General features: G+C 38.3%; 1 protein-coding gene across 2 annotated transcripts in view; it reads right to left on the bottom strand.

Moving 5' to 3' along the window:
• Window positions 1–21,796, bottom strand: part of ADCY2 (adenylate cyclase 2) — a 268,653-nt gene that overhangs the window by 78,350 nt on the left and 168,507 nt on the right. For both annotated transcript variants that reach the window (XM_086609061.1, XM_086609062.1), the window contains exons 5-12: window positions 20,117–20,265; window positions 18,787–18,898; window positions 17,566–17,693; window positions 10,916–11,074; window positions 10,412–10,544; window positions 9,906–10,082; window positions 8,539–8,582; window positions 4,641–4,721 (exon numbers count right to left, since the gene is read on the bottom strand). In XM_086609061.1, coding sequence (XP_086465187.1) covers window positions 4,641–4,721; window positions 8,539–8,582; window positions 9,906–10,082; window positions 10,412–10,544; window positions 10,916–11,074; window positions 17,566–17,693; window positions 18,787–18,898; window positions 20,117–20,265 — 983 coding nt within the window. The remainder of the gene's footprint in view (window positions 1–4,640; window positions 4,722–8,538; window positions 8,583–9,905; window positions 10,083–10,411; window positions 10,545–10,915; window positions 11,075–17,565; window positions 17,694–18,786; window positions 18,899–20,116; window positions 20,266–21,796) is intronic.

Below are 21,796 nucleotides of genomic sequence, written 5' to 3'. Positions count from 1 at the left end.
CAGAGGCACCATTTTTTCTGTGGATCATTCCTACAGACAATCAAGAGAGATACTTATATGATGCAATTCTGACACTGACATCCCGCTTGTGTGCAAAATACTGTAGTATATCCAGTGCACAGAAGAGAACCCGAGATAAAAACAGTCCTTCACAAGGTCCCTTTGAGAAGCGTACTATTACAATACACAAAAGTGGCAGGTAAATTAAACTTTACAAATTCCTATTCCAAATAAAAATGTAAAAAACATTATTAAAAGAGGTGCAGTAATTTTTGTTTTGGGCTGTATTAGTTTCTTGACTAATCTAGAGGTAGATTTTGATCTTTTTACTGATTATAAAAGCTTCTTCCCTGTTTAAAGATGAGAAACACAAAATAGAATAAGTACTTGCATTGAAATGACAAATCTATTTCAAAAGCGAACTTGACAACAGCTTGACATAACTTTACCAAATGAAATGTTCTAATATGAAAGTCTACATTTATTTTAATGGCCACTTGAAAAGAAACAGAACATTTAAATTTCAAGAGGGTTAGGTTCCTTGCACCTCATGGGGACTTGACAAATTTGAAAAAGATATTTAAGCAGACTACTTCTGTGAACATGTACTATTTGAGCTTGAACATTAAAAGCAGGGCTTGAGATATTTTTGCAAGTTTTCCAGCAATAACTTTAAATTAGGCTCTAAGCTAGTAGTGTAGCTAATGCCTTCTAAATAAAAGGGAATGTCTCAACTGACAGGCTGCAATGAAAATAAGTAGCAGTAATGAACCACAGTGGAATATATCCCAAATTAAGATTCTAGGAGAACAGGAATGGACAGAGTGGAGTGTAAGCTATTAGCTTTGATTCGTGAAATATAAAATATTTGTTTCCTTGCCTAGGAGTCTGTACCTGTTCCTGTGGAATCAGTTTCATTATATATAGGGGCTGAAAATATATTCAGTTCTAGGTATGTTTAATTTAAAAAATCTATTTCCCAGTTTGCTCTGCAATGGCTCACATCTGCATCTGATCAGAGTTAGGATTCTGAGAGAAACAGGTATGACAGACTTTGTACATATAGCATGATTTTGTTTGGGTCCAGCTGTAATCTACTGGAGAAAACATTCAGTTTGAGGAACGTTTTTGGCAAACTATGAAAGTGCAAGTCTTTTTCCATTTAGTTATAATAATAGAACAAAAAGTAACTCTCTTCTCCAAAATGTTAACTAATTTCCTTCTTTTTCTTATGGTATCTGACAGGCGGATTGATTTAATTACCATTACCACACTGCTAAAAAGTTCTGTCTGCAGATCTACTCCCAAAGGCCTAATTCGGTCTGTACACACTTGATCGCATGTGAAGTCAGTAGTGACATTTAGAGTAAATGCTGCCTCATGCTCTACATTACAAACTCACGTTTTCAGGAGCTTTTAGATCTAATTTAAAGCTTGGACAAAACTATACTGGTTTTAGATAGCAGGTGCCAAGAGGTCTTCCCCAGATGAGGGAAACTGTAACACAAACAAGTGGAAGTGGAAAGTACAGAAGTGCGAGTGCAAAGTCACACACCTTTGGCATAGAGATAAGGGCTGAATAATTCTGCCTACGGTCTGACTCCCTGATGAGCCTAAAAGTCACCAAAGTATCTGCAAGACCATGGGGATATGCCACCTGGGAAGCTAGGTGCCAAATTTCTGTTTAAATTCTTTTGCAATTCAAGGAACAACACAGACAGCTGAGTTCTGCCTGTATCCACAGAGGTATGTGGTTTGATAGGGCTTGTACTGATTGACAATGTGCAGCAAGGAATTATGCACAGAACACAGCAGCCACCATGACTTAAGAAAGGAGAGAGGAAAAAGAGTGTGTCTCTTTAACACAGTAACCTTCTTATCAAAGAACAAATCACTTTCGTTTAGCTCCCTCTGTAGGTACATGTTTAGCTAGCAGATTGCTATCCATCCATCACATGTCCTACAGAGGTCCCCTAACTACCAAGATTAGCGGTGGCATAGGTAGGGCTTCTCATCCCCCTCCTGTGCAGGATGGGCACTTTGCAGCCAGGAATACTCTGTTCAAGGTACAGGGAAAAGAAACATGTGGAGAAAGTATGATGTAACACCCTAATGTCTAAGGCACTCAGCTAAGATACAGAAGCTCTTTGTTCCTCACTTGCTCTTTTAAATCTGTATTTACATATCTTTTAATGTAGTGCTCTAATGGAATAACAATCAATAAACAGGTCACAACTTTCCTCATGCAACTTTGCAAGGAGCAGTGCCAACTAAATCTACTGCTCTGAATCACGGTCAGTGGATTACTTTTTAGATGCCACAGTTTCATTTGCATTCCAGAAGAAGGAAATGAACCCAGATGCCCCGAGTTAGTGACAGGGTGTGCATGTGGCGCTTGGCAGTTTTGTGGGAAGATAGCCAATCTAGCTTGGGAACCAGCAGGACAGCAGTGAGTGAGGGTGTCCTGATAAAACGCTACTCTGCTTTAAAAACCTGAGCTCCCTTTTCAGTATGTTCTGCGCTATTTTACACTATGTAAAACCAGTGATTCGTTGGGACTACAGCTTTGTCTTGGACTAAGAAGATCCAGACTCCACATTGTCTTATCTTCCAGTTACTGGCTGTTAAACACCCGGGCATGCAACGTCCAAAGACCCACGCAGAGGACCATTTGTTTGCAATCAGTTACTTTTTTCACAGAATGACACATGGCAAAGAACCATGATGTGGATGAAAAAGTCAGACCATCCTGACAGCTCTGGGTGGAAGAAACAATGGCTCTGTACAATTAGTGTTTGCTCTTGAATTATTTTCATGCCATTTTCTAATTAAAAAAGGTTAAAAGAATGGTAATTTAAATATCACATTTTATGTGCAATAATGTTTTTTTAATTTCCTTTATTCAGTCACAGACCTATCTGCTATACAATCCAAACTTTACACTTATAACCACTTAGAAATACCAGTTTTCTCATAGATTTTCTTAAAAATCTGCTTCTGGATTCACAAAAGCAAAAGATTTAGCTTCACAACCATTCCATTAGATTAGTTGGTAGTGTTGTTTTCATTTTACGGCTGAAAAATTGAGGCATAAAAAACCTGAACAATTATAAAGAAAGCAAAAATGTGATTAGTTTTGTGTCCTAAATGTAGGAAATCTTTTATCTATTTTTTCTGGGGGCTTAGTATTCACATAGGTAAAATATTATTGAATTAACTTGCTGTTTGGAGAATCAGCATTTGACAACTTATTGTTGGGTACCCAACTGAGTAATATCATTTAAGTGATTCACTCAACAAATCAATATAGGGATAGATAGAGAATCTAGTTTTGGAAAGTGGCATTCAGCCTCTCTGATATATAGCATCATTCCTTATCTTTCTGCAATTCCCCACGTAATTCACAAAATGCACTGAAACTTTTCCCGAAATCACACAAACCTCTTTGATCCCCAAGTTTCTCTGAACTTAATGCGCTACTTACATAAGACAGGGATTCTCTGAGATAAAACAACATACAGTATGGTCATACCAATACTGTATTTTAATGCATTTACACAGATGATTCACTTTTGACATCAAACCATTGTTTTTCCAACCCACTTATCAGAGCGAGTGTATCTGAAGACACACAAAAACTGCCAAAATTTACATAGCTGGTTTAGGCAAGTCTAGTATAACCAAAAGGCTTTGCCTATCACATGACCCACCCTCTTTCACTGTATTCTTTGAATGACCTATAGCTATCAACATTCTTTTCTACAAACAATATCTGAAAAAACATTTACCTAAAGTCAAGTACATTTTAATAGGACTATCAGATACCAAAAACCAAATGTGACATATGAGCATTTAATAATTAGGTGTAATATTCAGCTGATTAAGATTCTGAGTAACAGAAGTAGGGAGGAAAACATGTAATTCATCACAATTATTGTCCACATTTTTGAAGGGCAATTCCCTTATTTCATCAGATAAATAAAAGAAACCTGAACACTTATTTTAGACTGGTATTGATTTTTCTCTCAGTCTCGTCTATTCACCAGCAAACGGAGAACATCAATACTGCCTCCAGCTCTTCCTAGGACACAGGAAAAATACAGGCCACGTTGCCTCCTCCAACAATTTCAATATACCATCAAGCTTGGTCTTCTCTAAGAAATCAGCTAACCAGCTGAAACAAAGATATATGAAACTATGATTTTTGGGAAAGTTTATAATTCTGAGGAGATGTTTCTGTGATTGATAATTGTGAAGCATCGATTTTCACGTCATTCTGATTCCTGAGCCAGCTATTTCTTGTGTCTTCTCTGCTTTCAGATGAGATAATTCTGTAGTTACAGCTATGAGTGTACAGATCCAAAGTTACACAGCAAAAATCCCTTTCCCATGAAGATCAAGACACGCCAAAACCTCCATCACACCATGATTCGCAGGCACTGTCTTATCCCATATAGTAGGAAATGTTACTATACAGCCCTTCTCCACAATGTGCAGAGCTTCCTATGCCAGTATTAGAGACACCTTTACTGTTTTCAGACTTGCGTGTGCGTGTGGGAGCGAGAAATAGTAAATACTACCCTCTGTTGCAGATCTATGTCAAAGTTGAAGAAAACAGACAACAGAGGATAAAAACATACTTTTGAGCATTGATTCCATCAATGGCCTGGATCATCCTCTCATTCAGTTCCTCCTCAAACCTTCTTTTCTGTGACTTTGTTCTGAAATGAAAAATGTGGGAAGTTACTTTGGAAAATCATTACTCTGTTAATAAACATTAAACAATGGGGTCATAGCTGGTGTAAACTTGTGTGATAGTTTGATGTGGGGGGCTGTTCTGGTGGCAGGAGAGGGGATTTGCTCCCTGTGCCACCAGATCTGAGTCCCATCCCCCCCGGGGGGTTAAGCCAAATCGGCACCTCTGCGAATTGCCCTATTTAAGTTGGGACAAAGGGGCGGGAAAGGGTCTTTGGGCCCAGGAAGGAGGAGAGGGCACGAGGGCACTGCCCTTGCTCCCTGGCCCCCAGCCGGGCGGCTGCTCAGGCCTGGGCCGGCACCACAGGCTCAAGATGGCGCCGGGGGAGCCGCATGGGGGAACTCGGGAAGTGCCCTGCTCCCGGAGTGCCCGCCGGGCCGAGCTCCCCCAGAGAGGATTAAGATCTAAGAGAAAACAACCACAACGACCAGGTCAGTCAAGATGGAGCAGGAGGAGGTGTACTGGAGCTGAAGTTTTCCCTTGCAAATCGGTGTGAGATGGCAGGCGGCCCCCCTGCAGCCAGGGTGTACTCGGCGGAGCAGAGACCCACTCGCAGCCCGTGGAGAAACCCACGTCGGGGAAGAGATGCCTGAGCCCAGGAGAGGTCATGGAGAATGGGGGTGCATGACCAGCTACTGTTAATAATGGGCATGGGATGCACAACGAGGTCGTGGAGGCATCTGGAGTCCGTGGGACGCCCCACGCTGACGCGAGTGGCAACAGCTCCCTAAGAGGCTGAGACTGGTAAAGCCCGAACTGGTGCAATCCATGGGGAAGGATTGCAATCCTGCGGGCAGGACTTATGCTGGAAAAGTTTGGGGGTTTTTTTCCTCGTGAGTAGGGGATCCACTGAATCAAGGGAAAAATGGTGTAAGGACGACTCCTCCTTTAAGAAAGGAGCGGCAGTAACATCATGGATGAACTGACCTGCACTCCCCCATTCCTCGTTCCCCTGCGCCGCTGGGGGGGAGGTAGAGCCGGGAAGAAAAGGAAAGGGGGGTGGGGAGGTTGTTGTGTTTAAGATCTGGCCTTGTTTTCTCTTTCTCCTCTCAAGTAACCGTTTTCGTTCCCTTTTGTGTCTTGTTAAGTAACTGTTAATAAATTGTTTTGTTTTAAGAAAAAAAAAAAGCCTGAGTCAAGTTTTGCCCGGGACCATGGTTGGTGGGTGCTCCCTCTCGGTTCTTGTCTCGACCCTCAGTCCAAAACCGCGACAACTTGTGAGGGAAATAACAATTTTTTAACATTTCTGCTGCAATAGCAGATATAGGCTTCTGGCACAATGAGCTTCATAATAATCTCTTAACAAAATCAGCACGAGGTACAGAGTCTGACACACATACAGACACAAAAATCAAGAGTTTAGCTATTAGGGAGAAATTAAAAAACAAACACAATAAAACATTTCATAAAAAACTCAAACCAAGAGAGTTCAAGAAATTCTTGTTGAAAGAAAGTCTTCCACGGTGTTATGAATTAATGAAAAAGAATGGGAATACGCTCAAATTCATAAAACACTCCTGTTTCTTGTACTTATTTTTAAAAATCCTTGTTAGAATTGTATGACGAGCAATAATGTGCTAGTACACCAAGGCATAATAAATATTCTCTATCGAAAGCCTGCTAACTCTTCTTTTCTTGGAAATATTTTATTATTTTTAATTAGATAACTGAGCACCAAGTCTGAAATTAGCTTCAAACATATGTCATGTTTCTCTATTTCTAAGTTATAACACAACTGCAATGAAAAAAAAAGGATCATTTCTTTTCACTGGACTCAGCATGAACCCAACAGAGGATCATCAGAATGGGTTTGTCTTCACCAGCATGTTACTACAAACATAATCTGTCCTTTCAGCAGTTGCGGCCTCCTTACAATCAGGATATTTCAAATGTTGCCAGATTATGTCTCTGCCTCTTGAAAACTTAAATCCAATGTTAACTTAGTAACAGTGTTTTTTAAGAAGTCAACAGTCAGATCTGGAATTTGACTCTTTGCTTAGCAAAATTTTCTTAACCTACAAATTGAACCCTTGCAAAGGTTAACACGGATTTTCTTCAACATCAAGTTTTTGGGTTATTTCCCCAAAACTGATAACCTGTTGCAGGATTCAAATCCATACAGAAATTATATTAGTGTACTTAAGAGTAAATTTAAGCAACCCAACTGATTTCATGCCTATTCAATGCTATAGAATTTAGGTGAGAAAGTGTTTACAACTTATTTTTCACATGTGGAACAATCTGTCTAGGAGAAATAACTAGACAGATGACAAGACATTATCTAATCACACTTAATCCTCTCGGCAGATCCCTAACAACATAAGACTGTCATGTAACTAGACAAGAGCTAAGACTGCTACACACAGAAGCCTACAGTCAGGCTTCAAAACCCACATTTTCATATTCTGATAAAATACTGATTTTCAAAGTGCTTATTATCATTTCAGCTCTCTCCTGTGGGAATGACTAACTAGCTTATCTAGAATTCTAGTTACATGCTTCACTATGGACATTAGACTCCAGTAATGATTTCTAGAACCTCCTTCCATAACATGATATCAAGACAAATGGTAACATCTGGATCTATTTTGGAGTGGAATTTAGAAATACAAAAGCAAGAACACCTCAGATTCTTAAAGAATTGCATTATTTGCAAATAGCACAGTGCAATGATCTTTCTTTTTACCATAAGGCTGATAGAAGTCCTTTTGACATACTGTCCAAATGTAAGTGCTCAGTTTTAAAATCAGAGACTGTTTTTATTAATATCTTGCATATTCAGACAAAACTTGTTGACCTTCTGGAATTTAGCAATATTTTAGGTAAAGTAACCTGTGATTTGTTGAGGAAACATTTACCAAGCAGAGAGACTGGGAAGGAACAGACAGAATTAGTTGTTTGCATAAGCAAAGACAACAAAAATACACATTTTTAAAGAGTTCTTTCAAACAATTTTATGGTATTTGTGACATTACTTGTAATTTTGCATGAAAGGCATTATCTGAAGTGTGATCAGGTCATTAAAAAAAAAATTAAGCATTCCAGGTTTCTGACAGTGATAAGCTTTTAAAGAGATGCCATTCTTTTCTTGATTTAGAAATTCCGGGTGGTTTTAAAGAAGTGATCAGTTCAACTCTTTCCATTTCTCACCATCTTGCCCTAGTCATTGAAGTATCAAGCAGGAGAATGAAAACTTAAAGCTATTGTGATTTTGCAAACCTTTTTATGCAGCAGGAGCACTACTGGAAGACCACAAAGTTCCTTCTGAATGTTTACTACTGCAAACATTCTACAGACTTTGAAAAAATAAACCACAATGCAAATACAAAGCAAATTAATAAAATACACAAAACGTTTCTTTTAGTAAATATTATTGGCTGTTGCAACACAAATTATTAACAGCCCTTTCCATCTTCCCTTTTCTTACCCCTCTGTGCCTTCTCTCAATTTTCCAGCATTTAACTTTCTCCCTACTGATAGAGCAATTGCATTAATAGGAGAACTGAACAGTAGCCCATCAACATACTTATACCAATCCAGAAAAATGCTATTTGTTAGCAGGAAGTGTATTCACAATTCAGAAGTAACATGTCTGCCAAACCTATTTCCATAGCCCTCTCTATATAAGAGTTATCAGCTGAAAAAAATAGTTTGCATAAGAAATGGCCCTCAATATTTCAAATGGGTTATTATGCATGCCTTATATACATATGAATGCATTTGAATGTATATGTATTTATATGGAGTTTATATGAATAAGCGATTCTTAAAAATTAATTTACCTCTCTCTGCAACGCTGAAAATGATATTGTCCCATGGGAACATCCTAAAAAAAAAAGAAAATACCTATGAACTATAATAGACTTTGACAACATTAAGCTGCTTTAAAAATACTGTTGAAAACAGGGTCAAGTAAGGAGAAAAGTTTCCAATACAAATACTTTTAGCATTAGATTAAAACTGTCTAAAAGAAAAATCCACCCAAGAGTGAAGATGGAGTGATCTGGAGACAAACTGATCTATCATTATAAACACTAGATAACTAATACAACAGTCTGAATCCAAGAATGTTTTGCTTTATTAGAAAGTCACTGCTTCAAAGTCACCACTGTTTCAATGTAGCCCAAACTCCTGTCAGCTTCGGCAAAAAACAATGTTAAGTGTTTTTGAGAAAAAACAGACCTGAGTGGCCAAATAGAAGCAATGGTTGTTTTTTACCAATAAGCAACAGCAGCCACCACAGACACATTTATTTTGTGATTAATAGTGATGGCTGGGTACTTTCTGTAATGAACATGTCACAATCCACATTCTGATGCACTGTATTTATGGAATAAGATGGGTTAAGTGGCTTAATTCTATGTTCCCATATGTAGCAGGAACAAAACTGAATGCTGACATTGAAAAGTATTAGAATTTACTTTTAGTTTTGCACTTTTTAGAAGCAGAAGATAATGTAAAGTACAAGCGGTGAACTGACAGCATCTTACTGACAGCAGTAAAATGGTGTTAGCAAAATTAAAAAGAAACCTTTTCTGTTCAGTGTAAGAGATGTAACATTGCACTATGGCACCGTGAAACTCAAGTCACCAGTCATAGCTGATGAGTGGTTAGTACACCTTCAAAAGGTAGGTCTTACAGTGAGTATGGATTTAGTTCCCAAAGAACTCTCCTAATAAAGCCCACTCCAGGTACCACAAGGATATTCTAACTTCACAGCCTTTCTCCAGGTTTGACCATGTTCCAAATAGAGAATGTGGCTAAATTGATAATAAATCTCAGGGAATCCCTCTGTATCAAAAGTGTTTTTTCTCAAAGGGGTTGCACTCTGGCTTTATGTTCAAAATGTCTTTCCACAAAGTGAAAAGCATTCACTCTACATGCTGTGATGAGCACTTGAGCTCAGAGGGTCAAATTGTCGTTGGACTCCTTACAATTCAGAGATGCACTTATAGCAAGACATGACTCCTTAGAGTCTAATCCAAAGCTCACATGCCAATGGAAAAGCACCCAGCAACTTGACGGGGTTTATATCCTGTACAAACGTGTGTATCTTCTTCTATCAAAAATAACCAGGCATTTAGCAGTGAGCACCTTTTTCCTTTCAAACACAGCTAAATTGTATGAAATGACAGAAGTAGGCCCCTACTGTTGTGCTAATCTTGCCGTTTTCAGTGGTCATGCTGTCCCTGTGGTGCAAGTGTGCAAATGGCTTGGCTGCTCCCCAGGATTCCAGGTACCGGGTCATGCGGACAGAAGCTCTCATTTTGGCTCCATCAAGAGTATGTCGAGGTCTAATGTGGTGCTGAGGGCTTCGTTTCTCTCCCTGGATGACAGAGAGCAAAAGGTGATATCAGCCTTGGTGTTCATTACCTTTTGAAGCAGTAATGCATCATCTGGTACCACATATCTGCATGCTTAGGAACTTAAAAATGGAGAGATGCTAAGAACCTGCAATTCTTAATGATATTGCTGGGAAATATCAGAGACTTATTTCTGAAGAGCGGGAAAGATTTGCAATGCAAACGTTATGTGTTTGTAGGCATCGGTAATAGCTCTGATCAATATCTTATGGTAGTGAATTATTCAATAAAGAAATTAGTGGTCCTGCTCAAAAATAACTATCACTGGCCACAAAATAAAAGTACTACTAACCTTAGGATTGATTACAAAGTAAGTCTTAACATTATGCTCTTTCAGATATGGGTCCCTCACATCTCCATCCCCATCTTCCACTTTGTAAGCTCCATTCAAATGTGCCAAGGTGACTGAGGTGATGTGAACACGGCTGAAATTATATTTTAAAAGAATGACAGAATCACAAATACCGATCAAAAGCATAATTTGAACCTGATCAACCTGTTTTACTAGCTTTTGGATACACTTTTTATACACTGCTCACTTCAGTTACAGTCCTTCTAATCTAATTTTTAGAAGTTGCAATGGGCATAAATCCAAAGGTTTCCATCCACAAAAAAATACTCTTTAAATCACAGGAAATACTGAGTGCCTCTTTTTTTTTTTTTTTTTTTCCTAAAGACGACACGAAGAATTATTTCAGGCTTCTCCATGAAGGCTGATGGCTGAAGACATGGTACCTATGCATTTCTCCACGGTACAAAACTCCATGTGTCCAAAAGTTAACACAGAAGCTCTTACCCTGGGACTCCTCCAGCTTCCATGTGATTTGCCAGAGTAACGTCGTGTGACCACACATCGTACTGCCACTTCTGTAGCCCAATAACACCACAAAGCACATTCCCAGAGTGCACTCCTACACGCATATTAATATCAACTCCAGTTGCGTCTCTCACTTTCCTGTAGTCGAGAAGAAAATCTGTGTTAATATACACAATAGGGCCTTTGTTTTCTTTTAATTTACCAGTCAAATTGGGAGTAATAACGGTGATAACATTTATTTGTTTTTAGCATCGCCTCCATTCTTTTTATGCTAGGATTATTTTTATATGTTACTTTTACTATTATCTGAATTTGCAACTATTTGCAGCATATATTAATTCTCAAGTCCGTGTCTGAAGTGTCTTTTTCATATTCTTTTTCATATTCATTTGAAATTATTTGGGAGGGCAGAACTAAGAAGAGGAAATGTTTGGTCTCATGGTGGAACCTGGGGACTATTTTTGTTCTACTGGCAGCCTTTGGCGCGTCTTTTAAAGCAGCGACAGTCCAACAAATATATATCAGAGATCTGGAACTACCGTTATGTGCCCTTCTATCTGAAGACGCTAATATCTACATTGGAGACCTCATTTCTGGCTTCTGTCAGGTCCCATCACTCTTGCATGCCCCTTGCAGTTGGTTCTGATCTGAGAGAAAGGATAGAAAACATAGCACCACAGGATACTCCACAGGGTGGTGGCTCGTACACTTTTTGGGGTTATGGGCTCAGCACCATTCAGGCTGTCGAGAACATAGGCTCGACAGCCTTCCACATGGTTGGTGAACGCTGTACCCACTAAATTGTTACATAAAGAATGAGGCCACCCTCACTTTCCAGACCACATCTACACCTTTGACCTTTCCAGTGACTGTAGACAGAGCTGAAGTATCTGTTCACCCCAGCTCAAATCTCAGAAAAGCTCTACATATATGATGGGCATTAATCTTTCCAGAAGAGGCTCTTCTGAATCACAGGTGGGTGACTAAAGTAAAACCATCAGAACGTTTTCAGACATATGTCATATGGGTACCTAATGACATACGTAAAGAGTTATAAAATTAATTCAGATGTCTACAAGCTTATACGGTTCTAAGAAACAGGAAGATCATAGATTAACTGGACTTACGTGTTTAAGCCCCAACTCATATGGACCAAAACCTAACCGCTTATAAGGAGCATGTACATACATTTATCTCAGGGAAATTCAGGATGTTGATGGAAGGAACTACTATAGAATAAGAAACCCAAATGGCTCCTGTATATGAGTCAGGTTCATAGTTCCAGCAGCATCTTCGGTCTCAGTGATGAGAGTCATTGGCTCTGTACCTTCTGAATTACAGAACTAAACTGGCCTGTTTCTCTTCTTTTTTTTTTTCAAAGGGAACATAGAACTTAACAGGCTTAATTTGATATGGTAAATCCTACATGTAAACAGTAGCTCTCAAACGTTCTTTTTCTGGGAAATGAAAATAACAGGAGAATGACTGAAAGTATTTTGTTAAACTGTGTTGTGAAATTATTAAAAAGGAGAGGAGAAGTTTTTTCATTCCCTCAGTCTCTATCAAGTGTTTATCGATATCTCTTTTCACTTTGCCATTTAACATCGCTCTCCCGTAGCTGCCCACTTGAAAATGAACTGCTTGTAAATGATCTTTGTAAGCAGTCAGAAAATGACAAACACCACTTTGCTCTGCATAAGGAATATGACACAAGCTTAACACTTTGGAAAAAATAAAGTGTTTTACAAAACTGGACAAAGTGGAAGAGGAACATTTATCTTCTAGGAGAGCTTGTCAAAAGGCTGCCCTGCCATATTCTGGAGAGCAAGCCATAACGTCTGCTTAATAAGCAGCTCTCAGGAGCTAAGGAGGGGGGTAAGTAGAGTATGTTCCAGAACTGAATCTTCTCTTCTGTCTCACAAATTAAAGAAACCACAGAAGATCTTAAATTAGAAGAATTAGAAGTGTTATTCTGGACTAAATAGAGTTTACCACTTCTCTGCTGTGCTTCCTGAACAATTGCTATGTCGATGCAGACACTGAGTGCATCTAAGAAGGTAGCCTATCACATCCTCATAGGACACTTGCCTTACCTACACAAGTATATCTAAATCTTCCCACTAGTATTTCATTTTCTGCTCCCATGGCCTCTCTGGTTTCCCAGCTGGGCAGTCAAAATACTCATCAAGACTGTATTTTTCCTATTGCAGCCTGAAATTTGAGTTTGTAAGGATTCTCTGTTTTTCACAGGCATGGTTAGCTTGCAGGTAGTTATAGCAACTTTCTCCACGCAAGGAAGAGTTTGGGTCCTTAAAAAAGCATCTACTGTGTTTATCTGAACTTCATTCATCAGCAATCCTGAACTAATCAAAGACTCACCTGGTCCTGTCTTACACACTTTAACAAGTTCAGTGAGCCTTGAGCACTTAATTCCCTGAAAATTGCCAGCTTTAAAAGCATAGTTCCTTTTTGGACCAGACCTGCAGGAATGAAGTCATATCTAAAAAAATATTTTTTTGTAGCTGGCTTTCAAATTGGTACAACCATCTCATCCAACAGTTTCTTTCACTTTCTTCTGAAATGGAACTCATTTCATGCTATCAAATCAAAGACAGCCTTTGAGAATCTGTAGCTGAGGAATACGTAAATTAGCAGATCACCAGACAGACAAAGGGGTGGAGTTTGGGTTGAAGGAAAACAGCATGTATCTTCATATACTAAGATATTTTGCCTTAACAGGTAAGTTCTAGCCTTAAAGCACCCAATTAGTGGTCAGCTCTTAACACCACAGGTAGCACTGGCATCTACGGCTTGATAAGGTGAGCATCCCACTCCTGGCCAAGCAGACTGCAGACTATAACAAACATTGGATTTTTTCCAACATATAGCAGAGAAGCAAAGCAATTCATCAGTGGGACTACTAACATGTTTAAACAGAAACAATCTGTAGCATAGTGAGGCTGAATTGCTCAAAACAGCTACACATCATTAGGAAACACTGAATAAGACTTTGTACTACAGATCACCTGGTAATTTGGTAGAATTCCTCCTTTTTGTTTCAAAGACAACTGGAATTGAAACCATATTCAGGTGATAAAATCTATATAGAACTGTTAATCTAAACAGCAAGCTGCTTTATTTCAGTAACTTAGTCACTGAGAGGTCACCTTGAACCTCAGTGAGTGAATATAATATAAAAAGTTTGCATCTGACAAAAAGGACATTTTAGATGGAGTGAGTCAAACATATATTGAGTGACACACTTCCAACAGCAAGAATATTACCACTTCTAGTTTTACAGGCCACAGAAGTATTTCAGGAGATCCTTCCACACAAAGATGCAGCAATTACACAAGAAAATATGAAGTTTATTAATAATCAGTAATTTTTATCCACCTGCAGGCTGCAACTCTTGATAAAATACTTTGAAAGCATTTCAAAACATGGGGTACAGACTCCTCCCTTCTTACAGAGATGTAAACAGGCTGTGATAGTCAGGCAATCATTTACAGGAGCGTTGTGAATTCTGACTACAATAATAAAGTCAGATCAGAATGTGCTATGCAACTTAAAGATAATTTTCTACTCTATAAGTCTGCTCTTACCAAGGAAGACGTTATCATCCAGCATTAACAATGAACATAATTGATAGCAGCTTGAGCAGAAAGTTATTTCAAATAAAACTAGGAAGTTCTGAAGTGTGAGGAACTGACAGATTGCTCTCTGAGCTCAAGCAAAGCATTGCATCGTGATGTGTAAAATTATACTTTCAGTTCTTCGTGAAAGGCAATTTATGTCTTGAGCTTAGCATTGTTTTTCCATCAGCCTGATTTTTAAGCCAACCCCCAAAAAAGGTAGGGAGTCACAATTCAGGCACAGAGACTCCTTTGCCTACTGTTCTACTGATGTGATGTCAGCTTCAGTTCCTAATATGCTAGAGAAGCAATTAGTTTAATTATAATCATGTTCTAGTATATCTAAACGAAAAAGAGAAAGCATCCATTGAAAGTAACTGAAAAAACAACCAAATCTGTAGATTTTAATGCTTGGCAAGGAGAAGTGCTTCACATACCATTAAAAAAAATAGATTTCTTTGGACACAATGTAAGGTACAACCATATCTGGATGAAGAAAAAACATTTTAGAAAAAGCAGCAATCCAATTCCTGTACTGAAGTTAGTTTTACAAAAGATCCCTAAAGCAAGGAGATAAAAATCCCAGTTTCCACCAATACTACACTTTTTCTATGAATACCTTAAAAGGAAAAGAACCAAATTTGCTTTAATCAACCTACCCATACAGTAATTACCCTGGATCGAATCACAAGACCAGGCAACTGAAAGCCGAAATCCTCTTGTGACTACAGTCACACAGAGATGAGGGCAATATTTAGGGATTAGAGGATTCACTTTTGTTTGTCTGTTTAGTTAATCACCGAGACAACACCGTTCAACATAACTATCCATTTCATGATGACAGGCACACTACACATATACCTCACAAGGATGATGTAATTGCTCACTTTGCTACCTGGACAGTGGTAAACGTGATTTGGGCAAAAACATCAAAACTGGAACTGAAACTTACAGAAGAGCATGCCAAGTTTTAAAACCAAAGTCCATTTGTTTAAAAAAACAAATCACACAGGTGACTACCAAAGATCCAGACTTTCACTTGATATATATTTTTGCAAAGTGCAGCTCACTGAGACATACCGTAATTCTAGTCAAAGGAAACATAATTTTCCTATGGAAAAGATATTTTTGCCATTAACAATAACTGCTATAAGTAATCATTTACAATATTTTAACTTCTAAAAGCTAAAAACTTCAGGTGTGAATTACAGACACTGAATTATCTGACTTTGGTTAAAAACAAAGATGTAGAATGTTTTTAAATTGTCTGTTCCTTGCAAAATGTTTCCTAAATAAGCTAATAGAATCAGACCCTTGCTTAACAAATAAACTACAATACTCAGCTGAAGTTTCTGCATAGGCAGGTTTCAGACCCTTCAGCATGATGTGCAGGCATCCAAACTAGGTTTAAGCACCCTCATACTGAACTGTGTCCAGCTTTGATGGCAGAACTCATCCAGGACAGGCAGCTTACGAAAGAGTTATTTCTACTCTGCACAGAGAGTTCAGACAGCAGTCAGGTGAAGAGATGAGGGGGAGTAAAGCTGCCCTTTCACAAGACTTTTTTGATGTCCCATCATCTTCAGAACTGCCACAGTTGCCTATAATTCATTCCCAATCCAGTCTTTAGTACTAAACTAGAGGATTCCTCAAATACGCTTTTAGTTGTATCCTCACATACCTTGCGAGTATTAACCAATCAGATACAAACATATTTCTTTTTCCTCTTTCCAATCATATCAAGCCTCCTGTTATTACTTGAGTTACTTGAAGTAAGTTCCAACCGCTATTTCGAAAGCAATCACCTTAGGAATCTCAAATACCTTGTTCTATTTTCTGTTTCAAAGACAGAGCAAGCACAATGATTGTGAGAAAGAAATAAGGGAGAAATACAATAATCCACAAATCCAAAATACTGCTGATAGGCGCAGAATTCTCAATGGCACCTTAATGTGTTAACTGACAAAATTTTTTAGGAAGTCCTCACCTAAAAAATTAGCTACAGGAAAGTTGAAACTAAACCTAAACCTGGAGTCTAGTAAGACAGGCACACTTTATTGCTTATTTAACAACATGGGAATTACGCCTCTCAGCCTAGGAATCTGTAAGCTGTTAGAAACGTCTTCGGTAGACATGCTCAGTATCACTCCACAGGCTCGGTGCTTGAGGAATCTTAATTGTGGAGAGGCAACTGCTCTTGACCACCACTTAACTCCAAACTCATCGGGAGCCAGGAGCTCTGGCCTCTCACAGAGCCATATGACTAAGAAGTGGGTAGCAACATCATGACTGCAAAAAGCAAAGCTGCCCGAGTCCTAGTGATGTCTACTGGTATATTTACTATCTCATAACCACAGAGTTACAGAATAGTTGAGGTCAGAAGGGACCTCTGGAGATTGTCTAGTCCAACTCCTGCTCAAAACAGGGCCAGGTAGAGCAGGTTGCTTAGGGCCATATCAGTTTAGTTTTGAGTATCTCTGAGGCTGGAAACTCCACAACCTCCCTGGTCAACCCGTGCAAGTGCTCAGTCACCCTTACTGTTAAAAAAGTGTTTCCTGATGTTCAGAGGAAACTTTCTGTGCTTCAGTTTGTGCCCATTGCCTCTGGTCCTGTCACTGGGTACCACCAAAAAGAGTCTGGCTCCGTTTTCTTTGCACTCTCCCTTCAGGTACTTAAATGCATTGATGAGATTTTTTCCCCCTCAGCTTTCTCTTCTCCAGGTTGAACAGTTCCAGTTCTCTCAGTCTTTCCTCATATGAGCAATGCTGCAGGCCGTTAATCATCTTTATGGTGTAGTGATGAGACAGCCTGGCAGAACACATTATCTTAAAACATTTCTTTGCTGAGTCTGAGATCGACATTGCCACGCTGGTCCTTGTAATGAAACACATCAACTACTACAATAGGTCTGCATATTTCAACCAGTAGCAGAGCTACAGATAGAAAAGAGAGAATTTTTATTGTTGAATATTTAACAAAAAGTTCAGCACTTACTTAATGGCTTCACACATGTCCAGTCCCATTTTCACACAATTCTTGGCATGATTTTGAAGAGATATAGGTAGCCCAGAAACACAATAATAGCAGTCACCTAGGATTTTAATTCTCATACATTCGTTTTCCTGGAGGAAAAAGCAAGGTGAGATGATCACTTTCAACTTATTAATATTTAATTACATAAATGAAGGGTTACTGTTACAAAGACTGACTTAAATGATATTAGCAAAATCATTCTACTTAAGCTTGTTTCCGTAGAGGGGGATTTGGCTTGCTAAAGAAGAAGTGCTGCCAGAGAGTTTTGTACGGATTATTCCTCCATCTGTTATTGTCCTTAATGGGCAAAACCAGGAAGTAAATTCACCGCAAAACATGTATCTGCTGTGTTGTTCACACCTTAGACTAAAGAACCGAGCCAAAGTATCATGTACTTGATCTAAACAAAGTCTTTTTGTTTGAAATATGAAATCAAAAGACCTAGCCTTCCACATTTACATCTTTGAAGAGGTACTATGCAATACTTCCTGAAACTAGCAATCATAATCTTATTTCTACTTTTTGCACTTTAAGGCAATATAAAGATTTTTATGGGATTTTTTTTAACCAATAGTGGACAACAGTTCTTGAACTAATAAAAACCACAGAAAATTTTTATCTGTTATAGTGTTTCTGAATTCATCTTCACATGTAGCATGAAGTTTGATGTAATTTTTATAAAAATGACACCTAAATAAACAGAAGAAAGTTGTCTGATTGTATTTGAATCTTTTCTTGAGTAATCAAGAGGCTGTGGTCAGTAATTAAAATTGCTTCAATCAATATTGTTTCCCTTGTCCTCCAATTTCTTAAATGCTTTTCCAGAGATCAGAAAACTGACTGTATCAGTTTTCTATCTTGAGCTTCTTAATCCTTGTTATTGTAAAAAATCTATTTGAAGACCTGTTCGCCTTCCATTAAGCTTTGGTAGGGCTCCATGAGCTGTCTCTATTGGTCCTATTAGAGAGAGCTATGTTGGGTTTCACAGATTGTCACACTGGCAGAAACACACTGTTATGCTGAGACCAGAGCCAGACTTTTTCTTCACACGCTTCAAGTCTAATCTTCCTGCCAAAGCCTCAGAAATGCCATCTGAAGGTAGAGGAGTCCCCCAAGAACAAAAAATATTTTAAAGATGGCTTACTTGTTTAAACTGACTCTAGCAGCCCAGTGGAAACCCACCTTTGCAATCTGATCAAACTTGCCAAACAGCTCATTTAGCATGTGCACCAGTTCTCCTGGCGAGCAGTCACTGGCCAGGCGAGTGAATCCCACGATATCAGCATACAAGATGCTACAATAGAAATGAACAGAAACTCGGTCACAGCTTCCTTCTGCAGAACTCAGATTTATCAATCAACAGCAAAACCTGAAAGTAGGCTTTCTGGACTTCAGAGAGGTATGCCTGTATGCAACACAGCCATTGCCAAATGTAGAGCAATAAACATAACTATATTTACAGGTAAACCTACATTTACCTTTACAGGTGTTATATTTATACATAATACATAGCTATTTTACCTTTATAGGTATTACTTTCACATGTTATAAACTTTACAGGTATATCTATATTTATAGGCATTCTATACTCATATTTGTTACAACGTATTCAAAAAATCGAAACTATTTTCCTACTCCCAAATTGACAATATAATAATGGCAATTATTTCAATAAACATGTTTGTTACCAGAAATTGTTTAATAACTTTTTGTCATTGTAGATATTTTCTGTCTAGATTTACCTGGCAACGATATGCAGCATGGAAGTCTTTGTTCACTTGTTACTCAGACTATTAAATTCAAGCTTGATTGCTAAGAAATTCAAGCCATATACTATGTTCCTATTCACCAAGAAAACTTGACCAATTCATTGAATCAGGCTAAGGAAAAAGTATTTGTGCTTGCAAGTCAAAATTCACTTCTCACAAGTCCTGCAATGCTTGCTTTAAACATGCAGTTTCTAAGAATGTCATACAAATTAACTTGTCTAATCAAAAAAACAGGCAAAACGACTTGTGAAGATGAAAGAATATTTGAAATAAATGGTGAATTATTTTTCTAACTGCTAGAAAATTATAATTAATAAATAATTAGATTTGTCAGCAGAATATTTTATCTCAGGTACTGTGTAAAATACATATCAGATACACTATATCAAACCTGAGAAATCACTCCAGTTCAGAAAATTACAAATTCAGAATAATATAACTGACACAAATTGCAATTTTGACTAGTATACTTGAAAGCAGGATTTGGTACTTTAACCTGAAAAATTAGACATTATGAAGAAAGCCTGTTAATGCCTGGCTTTTCCTAAATAACCCCTTTGTATTATCACCTTTGTTGCTCTTCTGGAACACAGACTTGTTGGCATTTGATCAAATTAACAGATACTAACATTATGTTGTTCAAAAACATATTAGAAAAATTATTTTCTTAAATGCTCTCTTAACACTTCTTTTTTAATTCTTTTTTCTGAATGTTTTTCCATCATTTTATTACAGTACAATACCTTACATTGGTGTGCCTTTTGACATACAAATTGTGGAAGTTGTTGGTGTTTTCCAGCTGGCCTGCCTTAGGACCTTGTAACCTCTGAATGATCTCTGCTTTCATTTCCATGGCAATGTGAGCAGGCAGTAAAGAAAGTAGAAGACGCTCCTAAAATTTAAAACGAAACATCCACAGTTTCTTTAAGGAGAACTAAAGAGGCATGGAAGCAATAACGTGTAAGGAATACGCTATTGTAATACCTTAGAACATTTCAATGAGGGCTGCATTCAGACATGCATGCTGTGGCCTCCAAAATTAATCAGTTCCTTGAAGAACTTGACAGATATACACACGTATTTCCAAGTAATTAACTTCTTCAAGGTTTTGTGTATATTAGAAAAAGCTTAAGCTAAACTTAATGTCTGAAGAAGTTATGTACAGTAATCTATTCAGTATCTGAGTAGGATGAAGGAAATACAGATCAGCAAACGAAGCCAGAGCTTCACGGACTGTTTAGAAGACTTCAGGGAAATGCAGTTCAATTCAAGCAAGAGTAGGCTAAATAATTTTTTTTAACATATTTTAAATGTGTAGTCATAGTTTTAGCAGTTGTTAGACCGAAAATGAAAACATACAGGACACAGAACATACTGAAAATGGTGGAGTTTTACAGACTATTTTGATACGTGCTCTCCCCTTACTTTAACATGGCATTTTACAAATTAAAGTTGTTTGAAAATATTATCCTGAAACGAAATAGAATATTTTTTTGAAAAAGCCTACATATTTTTCCTTATCTTTTGTTGGTAAGATGATATAAAATAAATGTATGGTCCTCTCCTTGTGAAGGTCTCTTACATCAGTACATTTTAATTTTGCCAATTTTACCTGTGACGGCTTTTCACTGAGTTCCTACTTCTCTGGAAAATGAACCAACAAAGGAATAGCTAGAACTCTGCCCAAAAAAAATCTTCCTGCTTTGATCATACTCCACCTCAAAACTGAACAAGAATTTCTCATTTTCTTGTAGGCAGAAGGGAGAGGCTAATTCTGGCTAAGCACAAAAACCAGAAGCCTGAACCAATGAGAAGAGGGAAGGCAGCTCTAAAAGTCTAGGATGGAGTCAGAGAGAGAAACAGCTATGCCAGAAGAGATGGTAACCTCAAAATGTGCATGGTCTGCAGGTGTTAGTCCCAGCGATGCGTTCTTTTTGGTTAACAACATGTATTTTTTCAGAGTCTGCAGCTCTACTCATAAAGGTACCAGAAGAAGTGTAACCATTAGTCCAATGCTCTGCCTGGGATAATCATAGAATCATAGAATGGTTTGGGTTGGAAGGGACCTTAAAGATCATCTAGTTGCAACCCCCCTGCCATGGGCAGAGAAATCCTCCACTACACCAGGCTGCCCAAAGCCTCATCTAACCTGGCCTTGAATGCTTCCAGGGATGGGGCAGCCACAACTTCTCTGGGCAACCTGTTCCACTGCCTCACCACCCTCAACGTAAAAAATTTCTTCCTTATATCTAATTGAAATCTCCCCTCTTTCAGTTTAAAGCATTGCCCCTTGTCCTATCACTACACGCCCTTGTAAAAAGTCCCTCTCCAGCTTTCCTGTAGGCCCCTTTTAAGTACTGGAAAGCTGCTATAAGATCACCCCGGAGCCTTCTCTTCTCCAGGCTGAACAGCCCCAACTCTCT

Source organism: Tauraco erythrolophus, chromosome 3, assembly GCF_009769465.1.
Source record: "Tauraco erythrolophus isolate bTauEry1 chromosome 3, bTauEry1.pri, whole genome shotgun sequence".
In the NCBI taxonomy this organism is placed as follows: Eukaryota; Metazoa; Chordata; class Aves; order Musophagiformes; family Musophagidae; genus Tauraco; species Tauraco erythrolophus.
Note: the sequence above shows the minus strand (reverse complement) of the source record. Positions and strands in the feature narration are given on the sequence as shown.